General features: G+C 39.0%; 1 protein-coding gene across 2 annotated transcripts; it reads left to right on the top strand.

Annotated features, from left to right (window-relative positions):
• Positions 1 to 11: 11 nt before the first annotated feature.
• On the top strand, positions 12 to 27078 carry slc16a4 (solute carrier family 16 member 4). 2 transcript variants are annotated; one of them, XM_044127348.1, is made up of 11 exons: positions 12 to 323; positions 574 to 652; positions 2122 to 2252; positions 11716 to 11845; positions 12335 to 12467; positions 12622 to 12765; positions 12896 to 13057; positions 13139 to 13789; positions 18211 to 18422; positions 20006 to 20099; positions 23600 to 27078. In XM_044127348.1, exons 4-11 carry the CDS (start codon positions 11732 to 11734, stop codon positions 23800 to 23802), a joined length of 1713 nt encoding a protein of 570 aa, XP_043983283.1. In that variant the 5' UTR covers positions 12 to 323; positions 574 to 652; positions 2122 to 2252; positions 11716 to 11731; the 3' UTR covers positions 23803 to 27078. The 2 variants fall into 2 exon arrangements, with proteins under 2 accessions (XP_043983283.1, XP_043983287.1); XM_044127352.1 differs by lacking the exons at positions 12 to 323; positions 574 to 652 and adding an exon at positions 1960 to 2028.
• The last annotated feature ends 767 nt before the right edge of the window (positions 27079 to 27845 follow it).

Genomic DNA, 27845 nt, shown 5'->3' with positions numbered 1-27845 from the left:
TCGGCGAGGGCTCCTCTCCCCACCTCCCCCTTCCTCCCTCTCTCTGCTCCTCTGCACGACCAGCGATGCTGAGGCTGCGGTGAGAGATGAGGAGTTGCTGCTCCGGCGCGTAGAGGCGAAAGTTATGGCACGGCCATCCTCCTCCTCCTCGCAGCAGAGCAGAGCGTCCCGCAGCAGTTTGTGCCACCGTCCCGCACCGGGAGCGCGCATTGCATCTCCAGACACGCGAGAAATCCCCCTCACGCAGCCCGTCAAATCAATCTAAGTGGGGGGAAAAATAGGTCTGAGGCGAGTCGGCGGCGACAGGAGAGGGAAATTTACAGGTATGTGTTGCTCCTTATTATAGGAACATTATAACATTATCCAGAGGTCTTTTAACTGACAGCAACATTTTAGTCATGCTTTTACTGCCCCGACCTGTCATCCTCTGTGACCCTCCAGTTATTTATGTGCTCAAAACTTTTCACCCACATTGAAGTCTGTGCTGAGTTTTGGCTCTTGTTACAGAATGACATTGCGATTTTTTAAAATTTATTTAAAGTGTCTCTCTGTGTTTTTTTCTTCCTTTTTTAGTTTATTCTTTCAGAAGTGAGTAAGGGGCGCAATGTAAGAGACCTTCCTAGTGAAGATAACCGACCCGCAGCTGCGCACGGTAAGACCTCTCTCTCCCTCTCTCTCTCTCTCTCTCTCTCTCTCTCTCTCTCTCTCTCTCTCTCTCTCTCTCTCTCTCTCTCTGCCCCACAATAATGCGGTTTTGTGTTTTCCTCCTAAGAGACTAAGCCTGCAGCTTACAGCTAAACACCTTTTATTCACTACACAATTTGATCCATAGGTTTTCGGAGTCTCAGCTCCAAACTGCAGCAGTTGTCAAAGTCGCAGCCGAAGGACTAAAAGCAGAGAAAATGGCTACATTACAAGTCTTTGAGAGACAACAAATCGTTAATTTAAAAAAAAGGGGGAAAAAAAGAAGAAGTAAGATCAAGAAACAGTTAAGGCATTAAGTAATCTGCTCAAAAGTAGGTTACTGGCAGGTTTGAATATGCCCCGATCCTCTACTATGAGTTAATAATTCTGATTTGTGGGCTGGATGGCCACTTTTGTATATAAATATGCACTGGATCTGGAGAGTTATGCTGCTTCAGCTCTAGTCATAAGTCTGTAAGTAAACATTTTCAGACTGCAAGTTCAGTTGGAGATCTTTGGATTCATTTGACAGCAGCAATGCCACAGGAGGAGATTACCAAAGCCAATCTCCCGTAGATACATTATATAATTGATTTTCCTTTGATAATGACATGCATGGATACTTCTCTCTAATGTAATCCAGTAATATAAACTGAGTGTTTTTGCAGCGTTAGAGTAACATGTGCAACTGTTGTGGACAGGGTCCTGTTTCTTGACCTACTTTCTTGAACACGTTACTCTGTCAGAAAATAAGTAGAGCAACTGGAACGTATGTATAATTGAACTGAAATTACTTTTATTCCAAAGCACCTTGAGAAGACGTGTTATGCATATAAATAAATTGAATTGGATTGAATTGGAGAAGCTGTTTCCACTGCCGTAGCTCTAAGCCCTTCAGAACCTCCTATTTAAGGAATGACGCCTTTTCAAAATTCGAGTTATGCCGTCGGGTTTGCAGCTCCTTGCTTGAGGACATGCCGGTTCAGAAGCAGCTATCGGCAAAAATGTTATCAATCTGATTGCTGACTTTTCTTCTCAGTCCCTGAGTGCTTTCTTTTCTTTCTTTCTTTTTGCCTGCATAGATCTTTCACATTGAGATAATGAGAAATGTAAATTAGCAAGACAAAAACATTTGAAAGCATTCAACCCATTGAACCTGGTGAGTTGGGTTGTAATGGTTGAAGGAGGGACCAAACATGTTTATTCCAACTTCTCTTTGCTTGTGTGGTGGCTTTTATATTGCGGGTGTGGTGATGTTTGCACTTGGAACACTTGCAAAGCATGGAGGAGGCTTGTCTGAACAAGGGAAGAGTGTTTCTTATAAAACGTTTAATGTCCGTGAAGGTAATTAAATTAATTCTTGATGCCCTTTTCTCTTCCGGACTGAAGAGAGATTTTTCCTCATTTCCTCTCGTTGTTGCATAATTTTTCTTGCAGGTTTGAAGCTGAACTGGTTGCATCCGTAGTTCCAAGTGCTCTTCGCCAATCCTTAGGATGAGGTTATAGGACTTTTGAGTCCTTAATTCACCAGCGGTGCCTTCAGGGACGGCTCCAAGGCAGCATTACAGGTATTCCCAAAAACAAGCTAAATGCTATTCAGAGTATTGTTTGAGATAGAAAGAGAAGTAGAATTGCTGAAAAGCAAGCTACGGTGGTTTGAGGTGTCAATTTTGATGTGATCATTCATTTATCTCATGTTTCCCTTTGGAGCGTTGATTGTACTGTGTGATCAGTGAGTATCGGGTATTTCCAGTTCAAGCTGATGGGATGAGAGCGATCAACCGTAATGATTAAAGCTACAACACTGAACCTTGATACTGCTGTGATATGGCTGAGCAGGAAGGAAGACTTGTTGGTCCAGTCCCTCCTGTACAGAGTGAAGATAAAAGATCCCCCTAAAAGATAGGCGATTAATTAATTCAACTTTTTTGGATTTATTTATTCATTTGTCTGACTCTTAGGTTTTTCCCAAATACACAGCAAAACTCGTTTTCGAATGGAGGGTAACCCAAACACCGCAACCATTTTATGGAAAGTGAGGACTTTCTTTTAAAGTCAAATATGTGAAATGAGTTTGAACAATTTTGATACAAAAAGTGTTCAGAAGTCCTGACAAAATTATGCCAGAACTTTTTTGGTGGCTACCAAGAAATGTGAAATTTCCCCAAATATTGGTGAGGTTTGTAAAAATATGCCACCCTGTAGAAAAATGTTTCAATTAAAAGATCATAAGTTCAAATTTATTAGGATTTTTATTGTGAAGATGAGTAGGGCCACCCCTGTCTGAATCTCACAGGATATGCTGTTATAATTGTAACTTCAAAAATCAGTCTGAGGGATTTTTCTCTCCTAGTGACAATTCAGTTTACCCTCAGTTGTTGATAGTTGGCTATATTATATTTGGTTGTGTGACAAATGCACTCATTGTTCATAAAACAAATAAGAGTTTGTCTTGACTTGGATTGTACCTTCGTTTTTGTTGCGTTAGTGAACGTCATTTCCCACAAGAATAACACTTTCTGCTTTAAAACTTTACAAAGGACAGGGGCTTTTAAAAGTTTCAATTCATGTTGAAATGTATGTTTTTGCATAATTATGATTCCCAATGCTAAAAAAAAAACCAGATTTCCTCTGTTTGTTGCTTATATTTAAATGTTTCCGATTATCAACCCAAATTTAAATCTTTATGCCTTCATTTAAAAAGGAAGAAAACTATGTAATCTGTCTCTCCTACTGAATGTAAAAGAAATGTTTCCCTCTACTGGTTGTGGCTGTATTAGAGGCAGTAGCAGTCAGGTATATCAAACATACATAATTTATAATAACTGCAATTCATCTTTGAAATAACAGTGGAGGCATTTTGGCCCACTCCTCATCGTAGAGTTGTTTTATTTACCCATTATGCACGTTTTTAGCTTTAAAGGCCTGTTGAGGTGAATGGATCTCTCTCATTTAAGCCAGTTTCACCCAGTCTCTATCTTATTGCTGAAACATCACCATTGATTTAATCTTAGACAGGCTTTGGTTGTAGTTTCAGGTTCTTCTGTGACCTCCTCCACTAGGTCACCAAAGCCCCTTCTCTCGCCATTGTGAAGTTTCTGTAGCCAGTTAATGTCTGGTTCTGTTCAAGTCAAGTTGGGTGTGTCTCCATTGGAAGTTTGTTCCTCACTATGTGGATGTGAATATGGACAGGAATGTGAGGCCGTGAGCGGACTGTGAGCATGCAGGAGCTGTGGATATCACTGTTGTCTTGCAGAAAGAAGACCTCAGGTTTAAATCTCCATCTGGGTTCGTTCTGCTTGGGTGCATGTTCTCCCTATGCATGAGTGGGTTCTCTCCGGGTACTCTGGAAAAACATGACCGTTAGGTGAACTGTTCCCCCCTAAGTTGTCCTTAGGTGTGAATGTGAGTGCATGGTTGTTTGTCATGTGTGTCTCTATATTGCCCTGCGATGGACTGGTGACCTGTCCCGCCTCTCACCCAATCACCGCTGGAGATACAATCCATACCTCTCCACCCCCTGCTCCACCTCCATGACCCTATAAAGTTAAATGGGTTTATACACTGGAAAGATAAATATGAAATAATCACCTCAGACATGGTTAAGTTTATTCTGGTTAACTCATTCTGACATAGTAACTTGTTTGATGTTAAACATTAAGTGTGACAAAAACTAGAAGAAATAGTTGAGGTGGTAAATATGTTTTTTTACAGCATTATAAGTTCAGATTTCTACTACACGAGACTTAAAGAAAATCCAACTGAGTGTCAAAAGCACACGACCCCACAGCTCAAAGTGTTTAGCTTTTACGACTTGTGCAGCAGTAACTATAACTAAAGGTAAAATATTGATCCGTCCTGCACATCAGCTTGGAGGAACTTTAGCCTCTGAGCAGCTTCAGGTCTAGGATGTGAAACTGTTCACTTCTGATCGTTACAAACACCAAATCCTCAACTCGGAGTAAGGACTTTTATTTGATCTTTTACAAAAATGAGCTAAATATAAAATAAATCTGTGTTTTGTCATGACAGTTTAAGTGTGTCGAATTGTGTCGACAGTTTTGGTCTTATTCACTGTATGCTTGTCTTTTCTACATCTAAGTGTCAAAAACAAGAAAATAAACTATTAAATATAATGTTAACATTCAGTGAATATTTAACCCCTTCAGTTCCTCTGAGTGTCTCTGTCACTGCAGTGGAGCACAACATTTTTTTTTTTTGTCAGACTGTGAAATCAGTCTAGCACTCAGGACTTTTTATGTTGATGTTGAAACTTTGACTTTCAGCTTTGTGGCTCCATAACTCCTGTTGGGCTACAGCCAAAACCTTTGGCCATACCACCTGTATCTTCTCTTGATTAGTGAGATGTCTGCAGTCTGTAGATGGTGATAAACTAAATCAATTTCTCTAGCCTGCAGGTGACATAAACTATGTCAATGTTTGCAGTCAGCAGTCACCAACAAACATTTTTAGAGCACAACTACCATGGGAAGAGAAAGCACACCCTCTGTTGTGCTTTTCTACTTATGATCAAGTGTTTAGCAGAGTCTGAAATTACTTCAATCTCTTCTTGTTTGCAAGCTAATCAACAACTCGAAGCCTTCACCTCGATGTGGCAAAGTTCCAACAAAGTAAGGAGGAAAGAAGATCTCTAGCTGAGTTTAAATGTGACAGTGTTGTTGGTGTCAACCAGGCCAAATTAATTCATTCAACAAATTAAGATTAGTTGCACCAAAATATTTAAGAATAAAACTCAATTTCCATCCATCCATCCATCCATCCATCCATCCATCCATCCATCCATCCATCCATCCATCCATCCATCCATCTATCCATCTATCTATCCATCTATCCATCTATCCATCTATCCATCTATCCATCTATCCATCTATCCATCTATCCATCTATCCATCTATCCATCTATCTATCTATCTATCTATCTATCTATCTATCTATCTATCTATCTATCTATCTATCTATCTATCATACTAAATTTGCACTATGCTAACTAAAACTTCTTTTAGAATTAAATTACATCAATCGATATGTGTTCAAACAACCAGTTCACAATGCTAAGCAGACGTGAAGATAATTCATTATTTGTAAATAAGGTTTTATTAAAGGATTTTCTGAACTAGAAATCAGGAAAACCACAGACTCTGGACCTCCTCTGCTAGCAGCTGGAGGAGCGTCGACACGGTAGCTCTTACTGAGGTTCCTCCACTCAGCTCCAGGGATGAAGTAAAGACACGGCTGCAGACTTGTTTTACTGGCCAGAATATAAACACTGGGTACACAAACAGTAATCTGATGTTACTTAGGACCCTGGGTTACTTGGAACAATCTATGTCTACACACCCTACTAGAGTTTAATACTCCATATTTCATCATCAGGAGAGAGTTTCCTTTCCTGAAGCTCTTCCTCTTCCTCCCCCTGGAACTTAAAGTGGGCTAATACAGTTCATTCTAGGATTAACAGGTTTTAAACCAGTCTCTTTGTTCCCTGTAGTTCTGGCTGGAGGCAGAACAAACTGCGTAGTTGATGTTGGAGGTCAGAGGGAAATGAACAGACTGCTTTTAAATGAAAGAAAGGCCTCAGTTGCTCAAATTACCAGTCGCTGTAACCAAGATTAGCTGAGAATATAATCTGAACTCACAACACGTCACACCTTGAAGCAGATAGGCTGTGGTAGGAGAAAACCACACAGAGTAGTGCTGTTGTCGGGTGAGAACTGGAAACTGAGGCTACATTTCAATTAGGCTCACCAAAACTGGACACTGACAAATTGACTGTTGCACGAGTTGCTCAACAGGTTGTTGCTAGGTAACTAAAGAGTGAGTGAGTTAGTTGAGTGACGCCTTTACTCTGCCTACATCCCCCAGAATGCTTTGCAATTCTGGATCGGAGTTAAGTGAAATTATTGAATATGCTATTGGACGTATATTGGTTATGTGTTTATTGCTGTATATATTTTTATTGATTTATTGTCTAGCCCTACTTCCTCCTGGACACGGCTGCTTTTAATTTTTTAATTTCAATCGTAGAGGGACTATGTTTTCCCTCTACAACCCTTTAGTTCACTGTCACACCTCGTTGACAAGCTCACGGACTTTGTTCCCTTTTCGTCTCATTCTCCTTTAGAGGTCTTAATGTGGAGCTGGACTCGACAGTCTGCCAGCATCACAGTCCAAAGATGATCCAACATGCGTGTGCTGATGCAAATGTGCTGGTTTAGCAATAAGCATTATAGTCATCAGCTATTGTGGATTCCAGATGTGCAAAATCTCATAATAAACCAAGTTTGTTCTGGTCAGAGAGGCACATGGAGCCCTTCAGAGAAAAATAAGCCTGAGGTTGTGATGGCTTGTTGTAAAAATAGACTAGCCAGTATCGGCCTGCTGTACCTACTGAATAAGGCAAAGTGACATAAGATGAAATATTAACTATAAGCTTTTGGAAAATCTACTAATGGATGAATTTTGAGGACGAAGCATCATGTAAAGAAATCAACAGAGTTATGCAACGAGTGATGCCTTAAAAAAACTGACTGTACACATATTTTATAGATAACTTCATCATCTATAATTGTCTTGTGCAAGGATTTTGGATGACTGGATCATTTTCAATGGGTAATATTTTTTTCTGCTTGAATGAGCTGCCCTACATTCACCCCTGAAGAAATGTGTGCATGCATAAAAGCTGAGCAGACTAATCATAAATTCTACATGTGTGACAGCAAAGTTGTGTAATAGTTTGTGGTGCAATGAAGAAACCCTAAAGGGCACAGGACACTGCTGGCTTATGAAGCTAATACATCAACGAGTCATGAAAAAAACATTTCATCCATTCATCCATTGTTTATATCCACATGTCTGCGCCGCATCGCGGGGAGGCTGGTCTTTGACGGAGAGGCAGGTCACCAGGTCATCACAAAGACATACAGGACAAACTGCCATGACCTAGACTTTTATATCTGATAGACGAATGTTTCCTTATGGTGTTCATAATGAATGAAGGTTTGAGGAAAATCCAGTGATGGTCCACCTCTCATCTACCAAGAGAGGGATTGATTTAAAGAGTTTCATAAGACACAAAAATCTTGGGCCTGAAAAGTTTTTTCTTGGTTTTGGTTTGTGAAGCAACAGAGAAACGGGGCATCAAAGTTGACCTTGCATTGTGTCCCAATTTCAAATTGGCAAGTAAGCTTGAAATTCCGGGGCTGGCATTATTGCATAACCACGAATCCCCACGATATACCAAGAGGTGGCTTGCAAAATAGTTTATATGTGCAAATAGATTTTCTGCAAACTGGAAGTACTAAATACACAAATTTGGAGGAAAGCTTAAGCCAACTCTATTGTTGTTTCAAAGTACGGTTTTATTCTTAGTCTATAAAAAAAACAAGAATATGCAATCAAACAATTCCCCCATGTGTGCCCATTTACAGAAAAAAAACTTCAAAACGTCTTTCTGTAGATGATAAAGTCAACAATATGCAACTATTGATTTAACTAAATTAATACTAATAGAGATTTGTAACTGTTGCTTCTTTTAACTTACACGGCACTTCTTTCAGTTTTGTTCCAGTTTAGTCTGTGAGTATTTCACTGTGGTTGTAATGTTTTGCTCTGTTTTATTCTGTTTCTTCCATTTTACTGTTATTCTCAATAAGAATAACATAAAGATTAATTAGTGTTCAAAGGGGCAGCGTTATGTATCTGCACAATTAAGTAATTACTTTTAGTTAGAAAAATGCTGTTTCAAAAATAACTTAAAAGAAATTTGACTTTGCAATTTTACTTCTTGAAATTGGGCCTCTGTCTATTTAAGAAGCTCTTTCTCTTTCTGACACTCCACTTTCTTACGTCATCACAACAATGTTTCTCATTATGCTGTTTACAACCATTCCTAGGAGTGATAGGTGGTAGAAGTTCAGCGGATATTTGCTAATTGCTGTGGCTGCTAGTCTAGTGGAGCAGAAACAATTTCCACAGAAACAATTCTCTGTGGTCGTTTTTTGTGTTTGGCATCCGTCCACCTATCCAGCTTGATCAAGGGTTCCTCCAGCTGCCATTGGCTGAGAGGCGAAGTACGCCCTGTGTGGTTAACATTGATTAATTATTATGCAAAACATGGTTTCTGTTGTTTTCATCAGGCTTGTTAAAGATCTCTCTAAGTCCCGGGAGAAGGATTCTGGGAAAGAATATTCACAGAAATTATCAAAGCAGTCCAAGGTCAACCATGGACTGTTGGTAGTCAGACTACAGTACAGCTAGAAACACAGCTTGTGTCTGTGCATCCTCTGCAGAAACATGTAAGATGTAAGAAGACAACTTTTGCTTAGTCATGGATACTCTCAAGAATACAATGACTGTTCAATCCGAAAATAGGAATATCTATTTCTTGCTGATGCAGTTTCATAGCAAAATGTGCACATTTAAGAGCTAATGGCTTTTGCAAAGCTTTATGCAGCGTTTCATCCATCCTGATCTTATAAATGACAGTGCTTTTATTATATTCACATCTTATTTGAGCCAAGCGTTTTCTTCTGTCATATAGAAATAAGGTAACCAGGACCAAAGTTTGGATCATTGTTTTGCTCTAAGGCTTTAAACCACAAACTTTCAATCTTTCATTACAGGGGCATCATCCAACAACTGAGCACATATTTTGAACCAAACATATACTCTTAACAGATTAATTATTTAGCCCAGATGTTTATTATCTTGCCAAAATACATCCTCCAAGCTATAGAATGTTCTTTAAATATCTTTGCATTGCACAACATTTTGAACTAAATGTTTAAATGAAATAAAATACCTTTTCAAGGAGCGTGCTGTGGTGGCGTAGGGGATAGCGCGACCCACATTTGAAGGCCGTTGCGGGTTCGATTCCCGGACCTGACTGACATTTGCCACATGTCTTCTCCCTTTCCTGTTGGCCTACTGTCATATAAGGGACACCAGAGCCCACAAAAGACCCCTTGTAGGGGGAAAAAAATAAAATAATAACTTTTCAATAATAGTCTTATTTATTGAAAAGGTTAGTATGTATTTTAGAAATTGATATGCAAAGTTTATAGAAAATGGTGGGAAAGTAGTAGTGATTAGAAAAGAAAGGAAAGAGTCAGGAAATTGTGGATTAGTTTCATTCAGTGTCGCATGTGAATATTCAGCAACAGCATTGCAGTTCAATGTTTTCCACAAGACATATAACCTTAGTTTTAATTCATATCATCTCCATCGACGATAAAGGTGTAAAATAAATACAAAAACAAATAAAATCCTAAAAATGTGAAGGGATTAAGAGTCCCACAATGTTTTTATTATTATTATTATTAATATAATTTTTTGTTTTACTGCATTATTGTTTCTCTGTGGGCGAAATTAATGCAACAAGGAGTTCTGCGTCTGTCAGCATCTGTGAAGAATGGGACAGATAAGAACATGGCATTTGAGAAAAGAGGATGTGTGTGGATCTTTCCAAGTTAGAAAATGACCTCAAGAATAGCTGCTGATTGAAAAACTTGCTCCTATCTATAGTCAGAGGAGTAATCCAATTCTTTAAAGCAAGTGTAAGTGTGATAGATGAGGCTGGACAAAGTTTATCCTGCCACCACTGACAGCAAGGAGGAGAGTCATAGAGAGAGAAGAATCTCCAAAGTTAACTTTTGGAGAACTGCAGCCAAATGAAGGGTGTTTGTGGTCACAAAGTGTCCATGAACTGAACCACTGAAAAATGCTAATAAAGCAACGTTTCTACTGGACTTTCTGACTTGGCCTGCAGGACACGAAAAAACAACACAATACTGATGCCTAACCTCTTTTACTGATTTGCTTTTTAGAACGTTTGATGTGAAAGAGTGAAGAAATTCTGTTACAGAGACAATTCTTTGTTGATTGGGACAAATTTTCTGGTATATTTAGGTCAATCATTACATTGTCTTCCTTAACCCAAAAAAAAACAACAGAAAGTTAAAATATCATCAGCTCCATGCCGCTCATGCAGTCAGTCAGCCTCGCAGTATGCATAATTAAATATTTGCTGCTGCTGAGACACAGACTCATATAATATGGAAGCTGCTCAGACTTCCAGACAGGCGAAGGGGAAAAGTCACCAGCCTGGCTTGCACTGTGACTGTCAGGATTTATACATTAGTAGCTGGGGTTTTTTTTTGCAACTTTTGTTTTTAAATTGGATAGAATTTGGAAAACGTCACTGGAGATTTTAAAAACTGAAAAACATTCAACACTCTGCTGATTATTTTGTTTATATGCATTCTTTGTTCAAAAAAGGGTTTGATTGCTATTTTTTGTGCACCTTTTTAAAATCTTTGCTTGATTAAGTTATAAAAGCTTAAAACAAACACAAATGATCAAGAACATAAAAAATAACTTTTCTGTGTCATTTTGATTTTGCTATCCTTTTTTGTGACTCACATGTTAAAAACATGTGAGTCACACAAAAGCTGTGATAGAACATTTAGAAGCCTTATATGAGCTGTGATGTGTCACAGGGTGGACAATATACTTTGCCAGAGCAAGTTGAGTGAATTTGTTGTTATAAAATAACTATTATTAGTGTGATACAAAATGTCTGTAAAATCACTTTGAATACAAACATTGTGTTGCAAAACAAATTATTCCTGCTGCTCACATTTTTGAAATATGACGGCTCAATAATCTTATTATTAATTAATAGTTAATATGTAGTAAATTGGTGATGGGTGAAGAAATCTGGGCTGTAAGTGTTTTTTCTGTGTAGCAGCACAATGCCGATGTAAAATACTGCGGCTTTATAATTCCTTTAAAATTGATTTGATGTTTTTTTTGTGGGCCGATACATCAAGGATCTATTGTAATTTACATTTAAATTATTTAACATATATATAGACATACTTTTGATATTTACGCAGAATAAACTTGAGTGACCATGCGGTGGTCAATATTAAGAAAAAAATATTGTGTACATACCTTTAAAATGCTGCATAATAATCATATCCATTTGTTTATTTTTCTGTTTGCTTCCAGTGAAACAAAGGCCACCATGAATCTGTTCGGCAGAGACGCCATGACCACAAAGAAGAAGGAGAAAGAAATTCAGTATGAGGATCCTCCAGATGGAGGCTGGGGCTGGATGGTGGTGCTCCATTGTTTCCTGGTATGATGAGCTGACCCAGTTTCTTTTGTCTGAATTTTTGTTTTATATTTTATGTCACAATTCATCACTAAAATTCCAAATGCTTCTAAAATGTCTGTGATTACTTTAAGACCTCTAATGTTTCCATCTAAACCAAATGAATAGCTCATCCTGAATATCTGACAACATTGTATTTGTTTGTTTTTTTGTTTTTTTCACCTCACATTGTCTATTGCGATGCTAAACCTGATGCTACTTGTTCTTCTTGTATTGGCTCTATTTTTTGTATATTTAGTTCTTAATGCCATATGAAACATCTTCTGTATAAAATCTTTTTCTATATAAATAAAGCAAGTACCTTTCTTTTTGACGTGGATTGTCTTAAGGAGGTTGCGCTAGAATCTACCTCCGTTTTAATTACAGCTGTCTTATAGAGGAACTATGTGCTTAATAAAAGCAAGTATTCATTTTAATACATTTCTATATGTTGGTATTTGTATGTACTTACAGGTAAATGTTCTTGTGATGGGCACCCTGAAAAGCTTTGGGATCTTCTTTGTGGCATTCCAAGATGAGTTTGGAGGTTCGGCAGAGAGCATCAGCTGGATAGGTTCCATCATGTCTAGTTTACGTCTGTCTGGAGGTGGGAGTGACAACAATATTTGTCTGTTAACTTATTTCCTCTGATTAATAACACAGATCTTTCTATGTACATGTTCATACACACGCAAATATGTATTTAATAACTGAAAGTGATTAAATTTGCCCAAAGAACCATCTAAAATCTTGTGCTGCAGCACCCTTTGCCTCGGTGGCCTGTGCCAAGCTGGGACCGCGGGCGACCTCAATCGCTGGGGCAGTGCTAGTTAGTGGAGGCTTCATCATAAGCATCTTTGCCAACAGTGTAATATACCTATACATCAGCATGGGAGTGATAGTCGGTGAGTTCAAGTGAAAATAAATGGTGTTGTCGCTCAGTGTCGGTGGCTACTTCATTTTACTTTTCAGACATCAGGTTTCTCACAATGAGACAGAGATTAATGCCGCTAATGTATTTTTTTCTCCTGTCAGGAATGGGCTTTGCACTACTATACCAGTCATTTTCAGTAATCACAGCGCTGTACTTCAGAAAACGGCTGGCGACCGCGTACGCGATTGGTCGATCTGGAATGGGTTTGACCTTTGCCCTGGCCCCGTTCACCCAGCTGCTTTTGGACCAGTATGCTTGGCAAGGTAGGATAGGAAGGAAAACTTTTTGGATGAGCTCTTGTGTGTCATGAATCTTATGCCGCGGGTTGTGTTTGTCATCTGTAGGTGCAATGCTGATTCTCGGCGGCCTCATGCTGAACCTGGTGGCTTCTGGGATGCTTTTGAGACCCATTAATGTGAAGCCACCTGTAACAAACTCTACAACTTTGCCTATCCAAAAGAGCCCTGCTATTTCCCTTAAGAGCTCTGCAGAGAAGGAATATCCTAAAAGCTGCTTGAGCAGCTCTTCTCCTCTATCCAATGGTGTCTCCAAATCTGATTCTCTCCAGTCCTCTCCTACACCTCACAGGGACACTGAAAACTTAAAAGAACAATCCAGTCATGGACAAGAGAGCCATTTATTGAACCCTGAATTGACTCGACTGGTCCTCAATAACATAAATGGTCATGAGCCCCAACATGACTTAGGTCAGTGTAAGCCTGCAAGTCCAGACAGCCCAGCGGAGATGAATGGTACCATGAATGGCTCCACCACTGTTGCAGTTCCCCTACACACCGGAGTGCCGGCTGCAGTGGCCGTCGTTAAACCCAAATTGTTGGACTTCACCTTGCTGAAGGATCCATTCTTTTGCATCTACACTTGGTCCTTGGTGTTCAGTCAACTGGCCTACTTCATCCCGTACTTCCACCTGTCTGCCAGGGCCAGGAACCTGGGGATCGATGCCATGGATGCTTCTTTCATCATCTCTGTAGCAGGTGAGGCTAACATTAGTCAATTGACTTAATAGGCATTCACTTTTCACTTCTGAAAATCATAACAAAAGTTTTGTTATTTGTAGAAGAGAACTTATTTACCTTAATGTTTTTGAATGCAACTTTCAGCGTACATGAATCTTCATAGGAATTGTACCAAACGAATATTTTCATCACTTTCAAATACCATTTCCTGTTTAATTTGGTACTGTTGTAAAAGCTTGTAAAAGAAAGGGACTTAATAACCTGTGAGTTCAGAGAAAATTCTAGAGTTTCTTTTACACAGATAAAGACGGCTTTTTCATTGACTTTTGTTAACGAGTCCGACATCAGAAAATCACTGAGCAACAATGATTTTGCATGACTGCAAATAGAAAACAACTGCTGCTAGAGAGAACCTTGCTCAGATTGTTAAATAGCATGTGGACAAGGACTGCTGGGACAGTATTCGATCATGTTTGGTGAATGACAAGACCACAGATCATTTTAGTTTAAAGAGGGGGGTATTAAAGAAATCCTTGAATCTCCCATGGCAACTCTTTGGGGTGCCTAAACGCTTGCTCCCACAAAGTTAGTCCTTGGCGCAGCAGCCACCAGCTGAGCTTCCACCTCACAGAGCATCTGTCGTCCCACCACCCACCCACGCACAGCTCCTGCTGACTAGCAGCAGCAGCAATTATCAAACAACACGGGGAACTATGTGTCATATTTACTTCTCAGCACAGCTCTCCTAAGAACGGTTGTAAACAGTATAATGGAAAGCACTGTTGGGATAACATGCTGATAACGTGTTGGAAAGAGTAGTAGCTTCTTAAAGAGACAAAGGCCAATTTCAAGGCATTGAATTGTGAAGCCAAATTTTGTACGTCATGTACATATACAACACTGAAGGTAACATAGTTACTTGATCGTGCTACAAAATGGCACTATGAGGCTGGAAAATGCATAATAGTGCCCCTTTGGGTAAGAAGTATAGATGCAGAGTAAATGTAAATCCCTGAATAAGAACCGTATGTTTGAAACATTCAAGCTTGTTTTGCTTCATAGAGGCCAGAAGGCCCTCAGTGATGGAGAGATTTATTTTTAAGTTAACTTAGTTAACTTAAGTGAACATATCAGGAGTTTTGTCCCTAATTTAAAACTAAGTAGAGGGTGGGTGGTTCAGCAATATCAGAATCAAACATCTTCCTCCACCAAAGAACAGCACTGAGATTAGATCTTTGGAATTAGTTTATATAGAGTCATGAACTTGAGCCAACAGATGATGTAGGAACCAGAAACAAGAGGTTCCTTTAAAAAACCCACCAATACATATAAATTGGCTCATTCATGCCAAATAAAAGAACAGATCAGCTTTTATTGGAAACATCTTTTTGCATTTAAACTGTGAACGTAATTTTACTCAACAGGTAAATAATAAAAAAAAGTATAACATTATGTGTTGAGTTTAGTTGTATTCTTCTTTAGGGATACTAACTCGGGACACTTGTACTTTTTACAGAAGTTTAAATGTCTAAAATCTGTCTGCTGCCCTTATAAGTGAATGTTTATTTGATCAGGTAACTGGTAAGTCTTTAACGCACAATAAAATACATAACCAGGTTTTATAGATCATTAATGCTTTCAGAAAACCTGGAGCCACAGATCTGACAGGATCCGCTTCTGACAGGTTTCAGCCTGCATGTCTTTGTATTTTGCAGATCTCGTGTTTTTCTTTTTGCAGGGACTGTGAAGCAGGCGGCACATCTCTTTTTTTCCAGTCTGGGTCTTCTAAGTGATGCAAAAGAAGTGCTCAGTCAACTTTTAGGCATTAATTATTTGTGAGCTACTCAGACTCTGCAGTCTTATGTAATGAATGCGCTTACATAAAAGCTGAACTTTGGTCCACTGGCCAGGACGGATGGGTTTAGCAGTATACAACTGACGAGGCCCCTCCATATGAGCAGAAAATGGTATTAACATTTGTCCACCAACCACATGGACATCTAATTCCGTTAGTGCTTTGTCAGGCACTGTGAATAATTGAAATGCCTGAATGTTGCTCATTTAAGCACTTATGTTTTATAATGTAATCACTGATAGTTGTCTGCAAGCTTTCAGATACAGTATTAACTGAGCCGAGGTCCCTTTCAGAGAAGCAGTTCAGTAAAGCTCTTATTTTAGTGCTCTTTTTAAGAGATCCACGTTTTGTTATCAGTCAAATCTTAGACCACAAACTGATTAAGAGTTGGGAGAGGAGGGAGCCATCTAAATGTACATAATTACATTTTGTTTCATAGTAAGTTGAGAAAACTTTGAGGAAACTGAAGAAAAAACTGTAGCATATCTTTATCAGTTATGGTTGTGAAAAAGTATAAGCCAGCAGAAAAAGGAAACATTTATGAATAGCTATAAATATCAAAATACTGCACAGCATTTAGGGATTAAGGTGAGGATTGGGGTTATGCAGCTCTGTTGTAGAAAATTCCTCAAGAAATACTAAAATTAGCTAAGAAGGGTTGTAAACCTTTCTACAATACATTTGTGAAAAGATTTGTGCTCTTTGAAGTTTTTTTTTTTTTTTCACGTTTCAGCCACAAGTTGAACATAATTGAAAACAGAACATAGCTGAGCTTCATTTTTCTGCTGCAGACGAAATTTTGCTTTCAGTGGTTGACCACATTTTTTAGCAGGTGTTCAGTTGTGCCACTGAAACATGGATCAAACAATTTCTCAAAGAGTTTGGCCACTGAGGCCTTCACAAAACCACTGGATTTATACTGATTTTAAATTATACACTGGTGAGCTCTATTTGTTTACAAGACAACTACTGGTGTAAATTTGTTGCACTGGTTACACTATTTATTGGTACCAGGGTCTAAATATAAACACATGCCACACTGTGTGACCTTTTATTAGTAGTGGAGAGAAAACAGTTTTTTTGTCTTCTACTTCCAAGTTATGTGGTACTTTTCATTGATCGATATCATAAAACGCCATAAGGATTCTGGTTGAAATCAAAAAGGCTTGAGGGGTGTGAAGACTTTTCCAGTGATTGAGTTTTCTTCAGTGCTCCTTGGGTTTACACTGCTAAGCTTTGTTCCAGCGCTCAGCAGGACAGATGGATTCTTTTTACTCTAGCTCTTGCTCCGTAATAAAAGAGGAAAAAGAAGACCGGGTGCCACGCACACCACAAAGCTGCAAACCCCCAGAACTCGCTGTTCTTCTTATTCTAGCTCAGCGCTGTCATCGACTTGGCCAAGGGAAAGAGAGGCCGCTGTCATCTGGGTCAGTGTGCTCGTCACCCCTTCGAAACTGGAGCCGACTGGAGTCGCTAGGCAACGACTAACAGAGTAAAGTTGTTGGCGTGGTTACAAGAGGAGGTCCCGGTTTTGTTTGAGTCCGGTTCTGAAGTGGGAGACACTTTGCTGAGGGGTATTGATGAGAGGCTGTGCTTACAGAAAAAAAAAAAAGAGAAGCAAGTAAAGCCAGCAGTGGTTTCAGAGTAGCTGGGAAAACTAACATGCCTTTTACAACCCTTTGATTTAGTCTTTTGACAAAATGTCACAGTTTAAAGAAACTTGATTGGCATTTCTTCTTGCCTTTTAGTATTTAATAATACCAAGGCCTGGAAGTTGTTTGTCAGGGTCAGGCAGTTAATCCAGCATAGCACCAACCCTAACAATTTCTTTACTTGCTGATACAGTGAAGGGTAACGGACAAAGCCAACGTCCCCAATGCACTTGGCTTGAGGTGCTGCTACTTGGCGAGGCCTAATTTAAACAGCTTTGTGATGAGTTTGAACAGGAACAGCTGCAGGGCTAAACCAACCTGCTGAGGCTAAAACACACAAACAAAGACATATCTCGTCAGTATCCAAGCAGTGGACGCACCAGGACATTTCTTGGATCACAATAGGAGGACACATAAACATTGCACAGCTGCCTCATGTCGTCTTCTTTAACCCCGATGGAGACAGAGGGTTTTGGATCCTGCTAGGAAACTTTGAGTTTCCTAGACTCAAAGTCTAGGAAACTGAAGACATCAAAAGATCCAGTGCACTGACACCACTGAGATTCCACAAAGGGTATCAGGAGTTACTCTAATATGCAGAGGACCAGCTTGTTTCATTGATCAGAGGCTCAGCACTGCTTGCTTGTAGCTATTCCTGCAACGGTCAATATACCACTGCAGATTCCGCATTGCCGATCACATTCCAGTTGACCTCAGCAGAGAAAAGTCCATAATCTGCCTCGTCATCGTACTCAGGCACAGTCAACAATCAGTCAAATCAGATGGTGTGAATAATTGTTATTGCAGTTTATTTCTATATGTGTGTCTTTTTTTTTTTTTTTGCATTCTTTGATCAATGAAGCTTTCCACACCCACTTAGATTAAATTGAACTTTTATTCACACAAGTTTCTCATCTTTGCCTCTGTTCCAGGTATCACAGAGACTATCGCCCAATTGGCCTCAGGTTGGGTGACAGACAGGAACCTGTTTCATAAATATCATTTCCACAAAGCCTACCTGATCCTCTGTGGCTTGGTCAACATGCTCTCCCCTCTGGCCACCTCCTACATGCTGCTGATGGTGTATGCGGTCTTCTTTGCAATATTCTGCGGGGGTTACATGGCTCTGTTGCTGCCTGTCTTGGTAAGGAAAACCAAGGATTTGTTCCTATTTAAACCAATATATATATATATATATATATATATATATATATATATATATATATATATATATATATATATATACCAGGTGTTCAGTATATATATATAATCCTGAGATGAAGATTTTAAGTGTTAAGCTTGGGCTTGTCTTGGTCTCGAGGTCTGGGAGATGAGTCTCATAAACAGTCTCTATTGTTTTTAATCAGTAGTGAAAGTAATCCAGTAACTGTAAATAATTAGATTTTTTAAATTATTATCTTCTTGATTGTGAACCTTTAATCTTTTGCACTCCTGTCTCATTATATCTGCTACCTTCATAGTATCAGTGTTGCCCATCCATTGAGTTCACATCAAGTGAACTCAATGTGGATTGTTTGTATTGCATGATGCTCATTACATAATTGGATAACGGCTGGAGAAATCATTGGAAATGTTTCTGCAACTGTCATTGTGGACAGTCTAACTAAATGAGTCATTGGTTATTCTGTAGATTTGATTACATCGTTCCAATAAGCTGAAAACAGATTGTTGGGTATTTGCATGTCACTGAATCAGCTTTACAAGCTGAGACATGACATATGTCTGACATATGACAGCCTAAATTACTAGGACTCTTACCTGTATTTGTTCAGCAGTAGACCTTTTTTTTATCCTCCCATAAGTTTTTCTTTGCTCAAAATATAAAACTCTTGTTCAGAGACAACCTGTTAAGAAATTGACTGAGTAAGTGGACAGAGGAAGCTGAAGAAACCCTATAGGGTTGTTTTGGTGGTGACCAACGATATAAACAGCTGTATGGAAAGCACAATCTACATCAGATCAGTAAGATGCTTCCTAATAACCAACCCTGGTTCACCAGTGAACTAAAGGAACTGCTAAACAAGGAAAAAGAGTCTATAGGGAGGGAGATATGGAGCTGCTGAGTGTTGTTGACTCTAAGCTGTGATCTGTTAGTTGAAAAATAAAACCATGTAACGATAAAAGGATTAACATTCATCTGATGCAATTTCTTAATGAACAGGTGAGGCTATTGTTGGGTATTAAAGGCAGAACTAAAATCTATAAGGCATAGGCCTTTGGATTCTGAAGGTTTTTAAGAGTTAGGGGAGCAATGCCATTAATGGCTTCATCGATGCCATTAATGGCTTCATCAATTTTTTATTAAAGGGTAGTGTGAGGTTAGACCTCCCTTTGAATTCTGAAGTGCCTTAATTCTTTGTGTCATAGCTTTGTCCTTGGACGTTGGTCCATATTTATGTAACACTGTTGCACAGTTTCTGGACTTTTGTCAGCTGCGCATCCACAATGTCCAGTTCTACCCAATTCTACCAGATCCTTAAGGTGCTGTGTTGGATTGAGATCTGGCGATGGTGGATGCCATTAGACTACAGTCAACTCCGATGTTATTAATTTATATGAAATGTCAGTTTCACAACACTCAGACACTATGGGAATGTGAAAATTAAAGTTTTTTAAACTATCCAAGTAGCATGTAAGCACAAGTTGAAGGAGCTTTAGCTCAAATTTAATTATGTCAAGTGACGTGTGTGCTTTTCTGTTTTGCAGGTTGATCTTGTTGGGTCGGAGAAACTCAATAACTCCATGGGTTTCTCCATGTTCTTTGTTGGCTTGGGTTGCCTCACTGGGCCTCCACTGGCAGGTGAGAAGACCACTTCTTGTAAATTCATCAAGAGTTATGCATGTGCTGATCCACTTTTTCCAAATGTACACAAACACATTTGTGAGTTCTGCATGTGCACTGGATGGCTGCCATGGCTTTACATTTCTGAAGTAATTCGTTACACAGAGGGCCATAGAGATGTTTGTGCATGTTTCAGAGTTTCGTAAGAGCTAACGGCAGAAAGTATGTTTGTGTGTGTGGATGGTGAAAGGGTCGGGAGGCATGAAGGCATAAGTGTGATGCTTGACAGGTTGATAGGCCTCATATTTTTTCTGTGCCCTGAATTCCTTGCCGCCTCTCAAAGTGTGTATATGTATGTCTGCGTGAATGCAGACACTATGGAGTCCAGAAAAAAACCTCAAGCAGACAGGAGTAAAAAATGTACAGTAAAAGTTCATCTCTCTACATACTAGAAATGTCCAATTGGCTTCGTAGAAAAACACACAGTAGGTTACAGGGCCAAACCCCCCAGAATAACAGCGCCGTTCTTATAGGGGGCTCTAGTCACTTTATTTAACTGATGGCATCTCTCCTTTTGTAGTCTTAGAGAGCTGTTTCTAATCTGGGATCAGGTTTTTGTTACAGTATTTTAGTTACATCAGGTCAGAGTCCATTCAAACCATGTCTTCTCCAGGTCAGCTGAAAAAGATAACAGTAATGCAGGTCATCTGTCTGACATCTGATCTGCTGATACCTTCTGTAAATGGCCAAAAAAAAAAAGAAAAGAAAAACATAAGAGATATGTCTGCTCATGAGAAAAAAAACCTCATAGTCTCACTTCTTGTTTTCATGCTTCGAGGAAAATACACCCCCACCGCCCTTTGCCCTAATTGGTAACACTTGGCACCAGTTAAAGTCAGGGGGCCCTTTCACATACTGACTTGTCAATGGTGTTCTGCAAATCTCCCAATGAAGCTTGCATCAGTTGAAACATGATGAATGGCCCCTTTAGGGTGGTACAGAAATATCTTGAGGATCTGTTTACCATCCTCTCTATTTGAGTGAGAAACGTTATTTAAAAAAAAAAGACTTGCTTTTCTATTGGCTGCAGGGTGTAGCAAGTGCTGTCAGACAAGTTTTAATTTAATCTCATCCAACTTTTGATCTTTCAGTCAAGTGCTAAGATTCTTTGACAAATGAGGTTTGTTGAATGTTTGAACCAGTCACAATGCTGCACTGGTTTCTGCAGGGAACGTGATTTATTTTCTCTGTTCAAGCAAGAAGGCAGAGTCATTAAATAAGTGAAAGAACATAACTCTGCAGACTCTGGGACCGTGATTTCCGTAACAAAGGAGAAATGTTCTTTCACTTGAATTTAGGACTTTGGGCCATGACACAACAATCCGGTCATTTTTCTCCTTAGTCCAGGTACAACGTTTCTGACGTTGCTGGTTTACAAAATAGAAGGAATGTGACGGTTGTAGCGTCCTGGAAACGTCCAACACAGAGGTTATGGCAGGACCAATTCCATTCACAGTCAGCACCTTGTAAATCACCCTGAAACTCTTGAATGGGGCTTGCTACACAATCCTCTTAAGACTGTTATTCCTGGTTGCCTCTGCTTGTGACCCTCCACTCAACTTTCCATCAGCATACGTTGATACAACTCTCTTTAAAAAGCAGCTTTTGTAGATGAACCTTTCTGTCTTACTGTCCCTGTGGAGGTAGTCAGTGACTGTCTACTAGACAGTGGTAAGCAGTCATTCTTTACGATTGTGATGATAAGATTTCATTGTCAAATACTTTTTATGAACCTTATGAAGAATTTATATGTCATGAAAACTAAATTTTTGTTTTTTATTGGCTGTAAGCCAAAAATTGGAGAATTTGAGAAAAAATAAACAATTCATTAATAAAATATTTAAATATTATATACAGTACAGACCAAAGATTTGGACACACAGTTGTGTCCAAATCTTTGGTCTGAACTGTGGCTGACTGGAAATGGAGAAAAGAGATGGACACGTTAGAACTTTTTAATAATAGCACAGTATTTTGAGTTCTTTATGATGCATCTTTGACACTCTTGAGAAATAAATTGCTTCAGTTCCTTTTCTTTTCCCAGATATCACAGGTATATTCAAAGCTGCCAATTTTAGAAACATGGTTGTACTTTGTCACTTGATTTTTTTTTTTTTTTACTTCAGAAATCTTAATTCGGATTAGTACGTGATGTAACATGTCGAAGAATAAGCAGGTCTTGCTTGTTGCTGTACTTAGTGAAAAAAACCCCATCCAACTTTAAAAGTCATAAATCTAAATTCAGCGGAGTCGACTTTTCGTGACTTGAAACTTCGAATGAATTCAGTTGAAATGAAGTATTAGCCACCAGACTCCTTCTTGGAGATGAGAGATAATGTCAGTCTGGGTAATCAATGAATACAATTGTTCTAAAAAAAAATATACCTCACATAAAAGTATTCTGGGCACCACATTGTTTACACTGTCATGAAGCCCATAATATAAATAGCAGCTGCAGGAAAAAAAAAAAATAGATTGGACTGTTTTATTCTGCAACCTGTAGAATTTGAATACGTCAAGAGATTACCAAAACCTTATAGAGCAAATTGTTTCCCAACGTCAGAAAACTAGGTGTGGGGTGAAGGTCTGCGTCTGCCATTAGGACAATGACCCAAAGCACACATTTGACTGATCAGAGACATTCTACCCTTGTAGTGACCTGGAACATTTAGAAAAGGTTTTCAGGCATGATGAATTTGCATTAAAATGGGTCTCTGGCAATGTTAAGCTAGTTTAAGAGTCGACAGACTTTATCAGATAAGTGGGAGAAATTACCTTTGGCCAGAAGATATTCTAAAAACATGTGTAGCTGCCTGTTTTAACAGTTTAAACACCAAATAGTCAATGATGTCCATCTTAATGCACAGAGGAACTTATCTTAGCACTACTACTACCATCCACGGCCTTCTTCATCTCCGCTCTTGGGTGATACAGCCAATCAATGGCAAGGAATACACGTAATTCTGTTCCTGGATCAGCCGGTTTGCAAACACCAGCCGATAGCATGTCAAGTAGCATTGTGCTTATGTATTTCAGCCTCAAAAGCTGCATATTCTTCCCCAAATATTTTCAATAAAAAATTCATGGTGAACTTTCCAGATTATTTGTTACGTTTCATTATCTGTGAATAATGAAATGTGAATAGGTGGAGGTCCACTGTGCTACTACCAGTCAGACTAAAAGTCTGTGAAATTAAAAGGTAACTTTAAACATAAATCCACCAGGGGTATGGCAATTAATTGTTAGTAAATAGTTTTTAAAAAATTTCCAATAAAGTGAGAAAATTACAAAATACCTCAAATATTCCTTCTAACTTCCACAAAAGGTTTTAGTTCGAGTCATTTTAAAAAGTGGGAAGTCGTTCTGACTGTTGCTGACTGGAAGAAAGATACTGGTGAATCAAAACTACTCTGTTATAGTCTTCGCAGACTAAAATCATGTTGTTTCTGTTTTCATAGGGTTTCTGTATGACTACACACAGACGTACGACTGTTCTTTCTACCTGGCGGGCCTCTGCTACCTACTCTCATCCCTCTCCTTGTTCATGGAGCCGCTCGCTCAGCGCTGGAAAGCCAAGAAGAAACTTTCTCAAAGCCAGAGCGCAGAAAGCAGCTGTAAGATTAACGGCTGCTTCACCCCTGACCAGAATGGTGCTGTGTAATAATGAAACCTGGAAGTTGGACTAACGTGGCCCACGTAGCCTGGACCCTCCCACCTAACGCTGGGACCTGGACCATAACTGTCAACAAAAAGAGCAAAACCAGCATTACAGTAACACAAGAACATGCAACGCTCTGGATATGTGATTGTGCACACCTGATAAAGAAAAAAGCCAAAATCCTTGTGTTCTGCAAAAACAGTTTTAATATCAGAAGCACAAACATCCCAACTGAAGGTAATCGAGCACACAAAGGAGCGACGTATCCTACCACCCAATGCAACAACTAAACTGAACAATGCAGAGCGAGGAACCAAGCTCCCAATCCTGTCTTTTGTCTCTGTGATATTATCAATCGAAGCACATATCCATGCGTTGGATTTGATGTCTTGAGTAGCATTTATCTGTATGTGTAAAACGTTTTCTCACTGATATGCACTTTGGCCATGTTGTGACTATGCTGCATGATTTCAAACTGCCAGGGAGCCAAAATACTCAGCAACCCCCCCCCCGCCGCTGTAACCTGCTGCTGTGTCCCAGTGAGTTATGTCGTGTATGAAGCCAAAAAAAAAAAGCACATTGGAAGATACAATCCGTGAGATTATTGTAGGCATGTGCTAACGTTTAACTTTAAGCACAGTTCATGAGTATGTACGTGTAAGCTAACGTTCATCCAGGCTAACAGAAGACATCTTGTCGTTTTAACATTTCCTGTTTCTTTTCAGTCAGTTTGAACCCATTCATCCCAGCTTCTTCCCCTCCACTGGATCAATATTTAGGAAGGCGGTATATGTGTTTCATAACTTTCAAACAGTGGGGTAGCCGGACGGTCGACTCTTTTGCACAACTCTCACTTTATGCTTTCGTATAACCTCCCACGAACTCTTCACGTCTATCGCCCCACAGCTGCTCATAGACTCACTTTCATCTCCTAAATTTAAACTGGCACAAAGTCTGTCTCAGCATATTAAGGTCAGCAAGACCTCACACCTAAACTGGCTTTGATCCCCTAGTAGTTACTAACCTAGTTTAATAGACAGTTGTGCAAGAAATACAGCTGTCACTGCTTATGCAATACTTAGAACGCATTCACACTGCAGTCAGAATCTAATTCCCTGTAATCATTCACCGTTTTCACTGCCAGCCCCTGTAAATGATAATTCTGACCTTTGAGTCTTTTTGCACATAAGCTATGTTAACTACTTCAGCGCAGTCATTTCAACTGATTTCATCATCTCTGCATCTGTCATTGTTCACAGTAATATATTTCATTAAAAACAAAACTGTCCTATACATTTTTATAAAAAGTTGTACTCTACAGTGCCTTGCAAAGTTATTAGTAGTGCTTGAACTTTTTCTCTTTTTTTGTCACATAGGAACCACAAATGTCAATTTGTTTTATAGGAATTTGATGTGACAAAATTGCGCAAAGGAGGCCATGAGTGTGAAGTGGACGAATACAGAGACGCAACATGTTTTTTTGTTTTGTTTTGTTTTGACAAACAGAAATATGAGAAGTGTGCCTTGAATTTGAAATCAGAGCCTCTGGAAAAGTTGAAGCTAGATTTTGAAGTCTTGGGTGTGTCTCTACCAACTTTGCAAATAAACAGAGACAGAAGTTTTTGCACATTCTACTTTTCAAAATGACTCGCGCTCAATCAGATTGAATGGAGACCACATCTGAGCATCAATTTTCAAGTCTTGCCACAAATAAATTTTTTTTATTTAGATCTTAGCCATCCTAACACCTGTAGGCGCTTTAATCTAAAGCATTTCACTGTTTATGGTGGTAGCTCCTGCTGGTAGGTGAATCTCAGCTCCTAGATTTTTACCTCCATCCATCTCCTCTTCAACTCTAACCAGCCTCCATGTCCTCTAAGAAGAAAAGGAATCCCCACAGTATGACGCTGCCATTGCTGTGTTTAACAGCAGGCAGAAATTTTTGTTTTTCTGTCTCAAACATCGTTTTGCTTGTAGTCCAAAACGTTGTGGAGCTCCAAGAGCGCTTTGCCATCCACAGTGGCAGATAATAAGTGAATAGGTAATAGCTAAGGTTGACAAGGAGCTGAACAGTTTTGTTCAATTTGAAAGCAATAAAAATACTTATTTTAGCAGGATTTCAGCAATAACACCAATAGTACAAAAAAATTGTCATTGTTCATTTTTTTTCCATTGAAGCTGCATTCTTTTTTAGCTTTTTTTCATGAATATGTTCAGTTCAGGGAAAAACTTTAAAAACTGTAAAACTCTGATATTCTTTTTGTTCCAAAATCATAAGATAGAAATAAATTCACAGTTCTTTCACCAAAACACGAGCCAGGTTTTTACTGTAAGCTTAAAATTTGAGCTGGCATGGAGGTTTTGCAGCTCTAGATCATTTAGTTTTATGAGAAGTGAGAACAAAAAGGTCTTTTTGGATTGTAAAGGTTCTTGGTAGCTTTGCTCTACCCAGGGATGCTCACTACTGCTCTCAATCAAACCTCAGAGAACAGCTGCGTTTATCAAGGCTTGCTAGGTGACTTTTGAAGGGAATTAATAGCATTGGCTGTTATTTAGGGGCATCAAATTAAAAGGGGATGAAAACATATGCAATGAAAGCTTATAATAATTTTACATACAAAGAAAGTTTGAAAACTACATATTAATTTTCTTCCACTTCACAATTATGCACCACTTGGTGTTCTCTGTCACATAAAATCCCATTGAAACTCACTGACGGTGCGGTTGTGGCATGACCAAATGTAAATACTTCCAGCTGGTGAGAACAATTTTTCAAAGCCCCGTTTAAAGTTTCAGTGCCTGCAAGAGCCCGCAAAATAGAGAATGTTTCATTTAGAAAACTTTGCTCACAAAGCCTCAGCTGTCGCCTTTTAAATGCTACAACAATCGACTACCTTTTTTGTTTTGTTGGCTACAAACTAAAAACCAATTTTTTTTACTTTTTACCGATGCACACCTGGCTGATCTATGCAACTACACACTCGTTTGTTTTCCTTTGAATCAAGGTGCACACGTTTATTTGCTCCAAATCCACCTGCTCTTCGGAGAAGACGTGGTTATGTTTTTCTGCAAATTGTGGTCACAGTTGAATTTAGAGGTGGTGGAGCTAAATTAGTTTTCTACTCAGCTGTCTGTGATTATTTGATACTTTGTCAGCTTTGTCTATAACTCTGTGACCAACTGTTTATGCGATGTTGCCCATTTAGTCTAACATGGATATTTTTTTTTCAGACTGTTGGCCAAACTTTGTGGTGCAAACTTACAGTGTCATTGCGTTTAAACGTGAGGCTGTCGGTTCTTGAATCTTTATATTTTATATAAAAAATAAAGATTCAAGAACCGACAGCCTCACGTTTAAACACAATGACACTGTGTTTAAATGTGTCATTTAAACATATATATATATATATATATATATATATATATATATATATTAGAGTTTTTGTGTGTTTTCAGTGGGTTCTTTTGTTTGTTTTTTTCACCATTTGCCTTACAGGGTAATGTGTCTTTTACTAACTTTCCTGTGATGTCAGCCAAAGATCACATTAGAAAACCTACTTACAACTTGAAACTTAGAACTGGGTGGAAAATAAAATGCTGTGGACTGACTATCATTTAAACTGGTCTCCTCACTCTGAATTCAAAATCAGCTGGTGTGTTTTCCCATGCTGCCCTCTTGTGGACTAAGAAGGCTCCTGCTCCAAGAATGTTATCTCAATTAGCACCAAATTATTCCCCCTCAACTCGCTTTCACAATACCGAGCAAGGCTCTTTGTATTGTTTCCATGACGAGTCATGCACTAAAGCTCTTGGCTCACGAGTTGCATTCACTCACAGCCGCTATGTTTTTGAGATTTGGGGCCACTAAGGTTTTAGTACCACTGAAGGAAAAAGAAAAGCTTCTAAAAAATATTTGATGCTTTAAAAGTATGTATATGGTACTCGGTCTTAGACCTCTGGTCCTAAAGTGGCATTTACCTAGACAACATACAAGTGTGTGTGTTTTTGTTTGTTTGTTTTTTACCTTTTTTTGTTTCTTTGTCAGT

The sequence above is a fragment of the Gambusia affinis genome, linkage group LG01 (genome assembly GCF_019740435.1).
Source record: "Gambusia affinis linkage group LG01, SWU_Gaff_1.0, whole genome shotgun sequence".
NCBI lineage: Eukaryota > Metazoa > Chordata > Actinopteri > Cyprinodontiformes > Poeciliidae > Gambusia > Gambusia affinis.
This window is presented reverse-complemented; position numbering and strand designations above follow the sequence as displayed.

Excerpts from the sequence above, each read along its gene's own strand:
- slc16a4 (XM_044127348.1), top strand. The coding sequence starts at position 11,732 with ATGAATCTGTTCGGCAGAGACGCCATGACCACAAAGAAGAAGGAGAAA. Across the intron at positions 13,058-13,138 it reads GGACCAGTATGCTTGGCAAG|GTGCAATGCTGATTCTCGGC; the intron begins GTAGGATAGGAA and ends TGTCATCTGTAG. Across the intron at positions 20,100-23,599 it reads CACTGGGCCTCCACTGGCAG|GGTTTCTGTATGACTACACA; the intron begins GTGAGAAGACCA and ends CTGTTTTCATAG.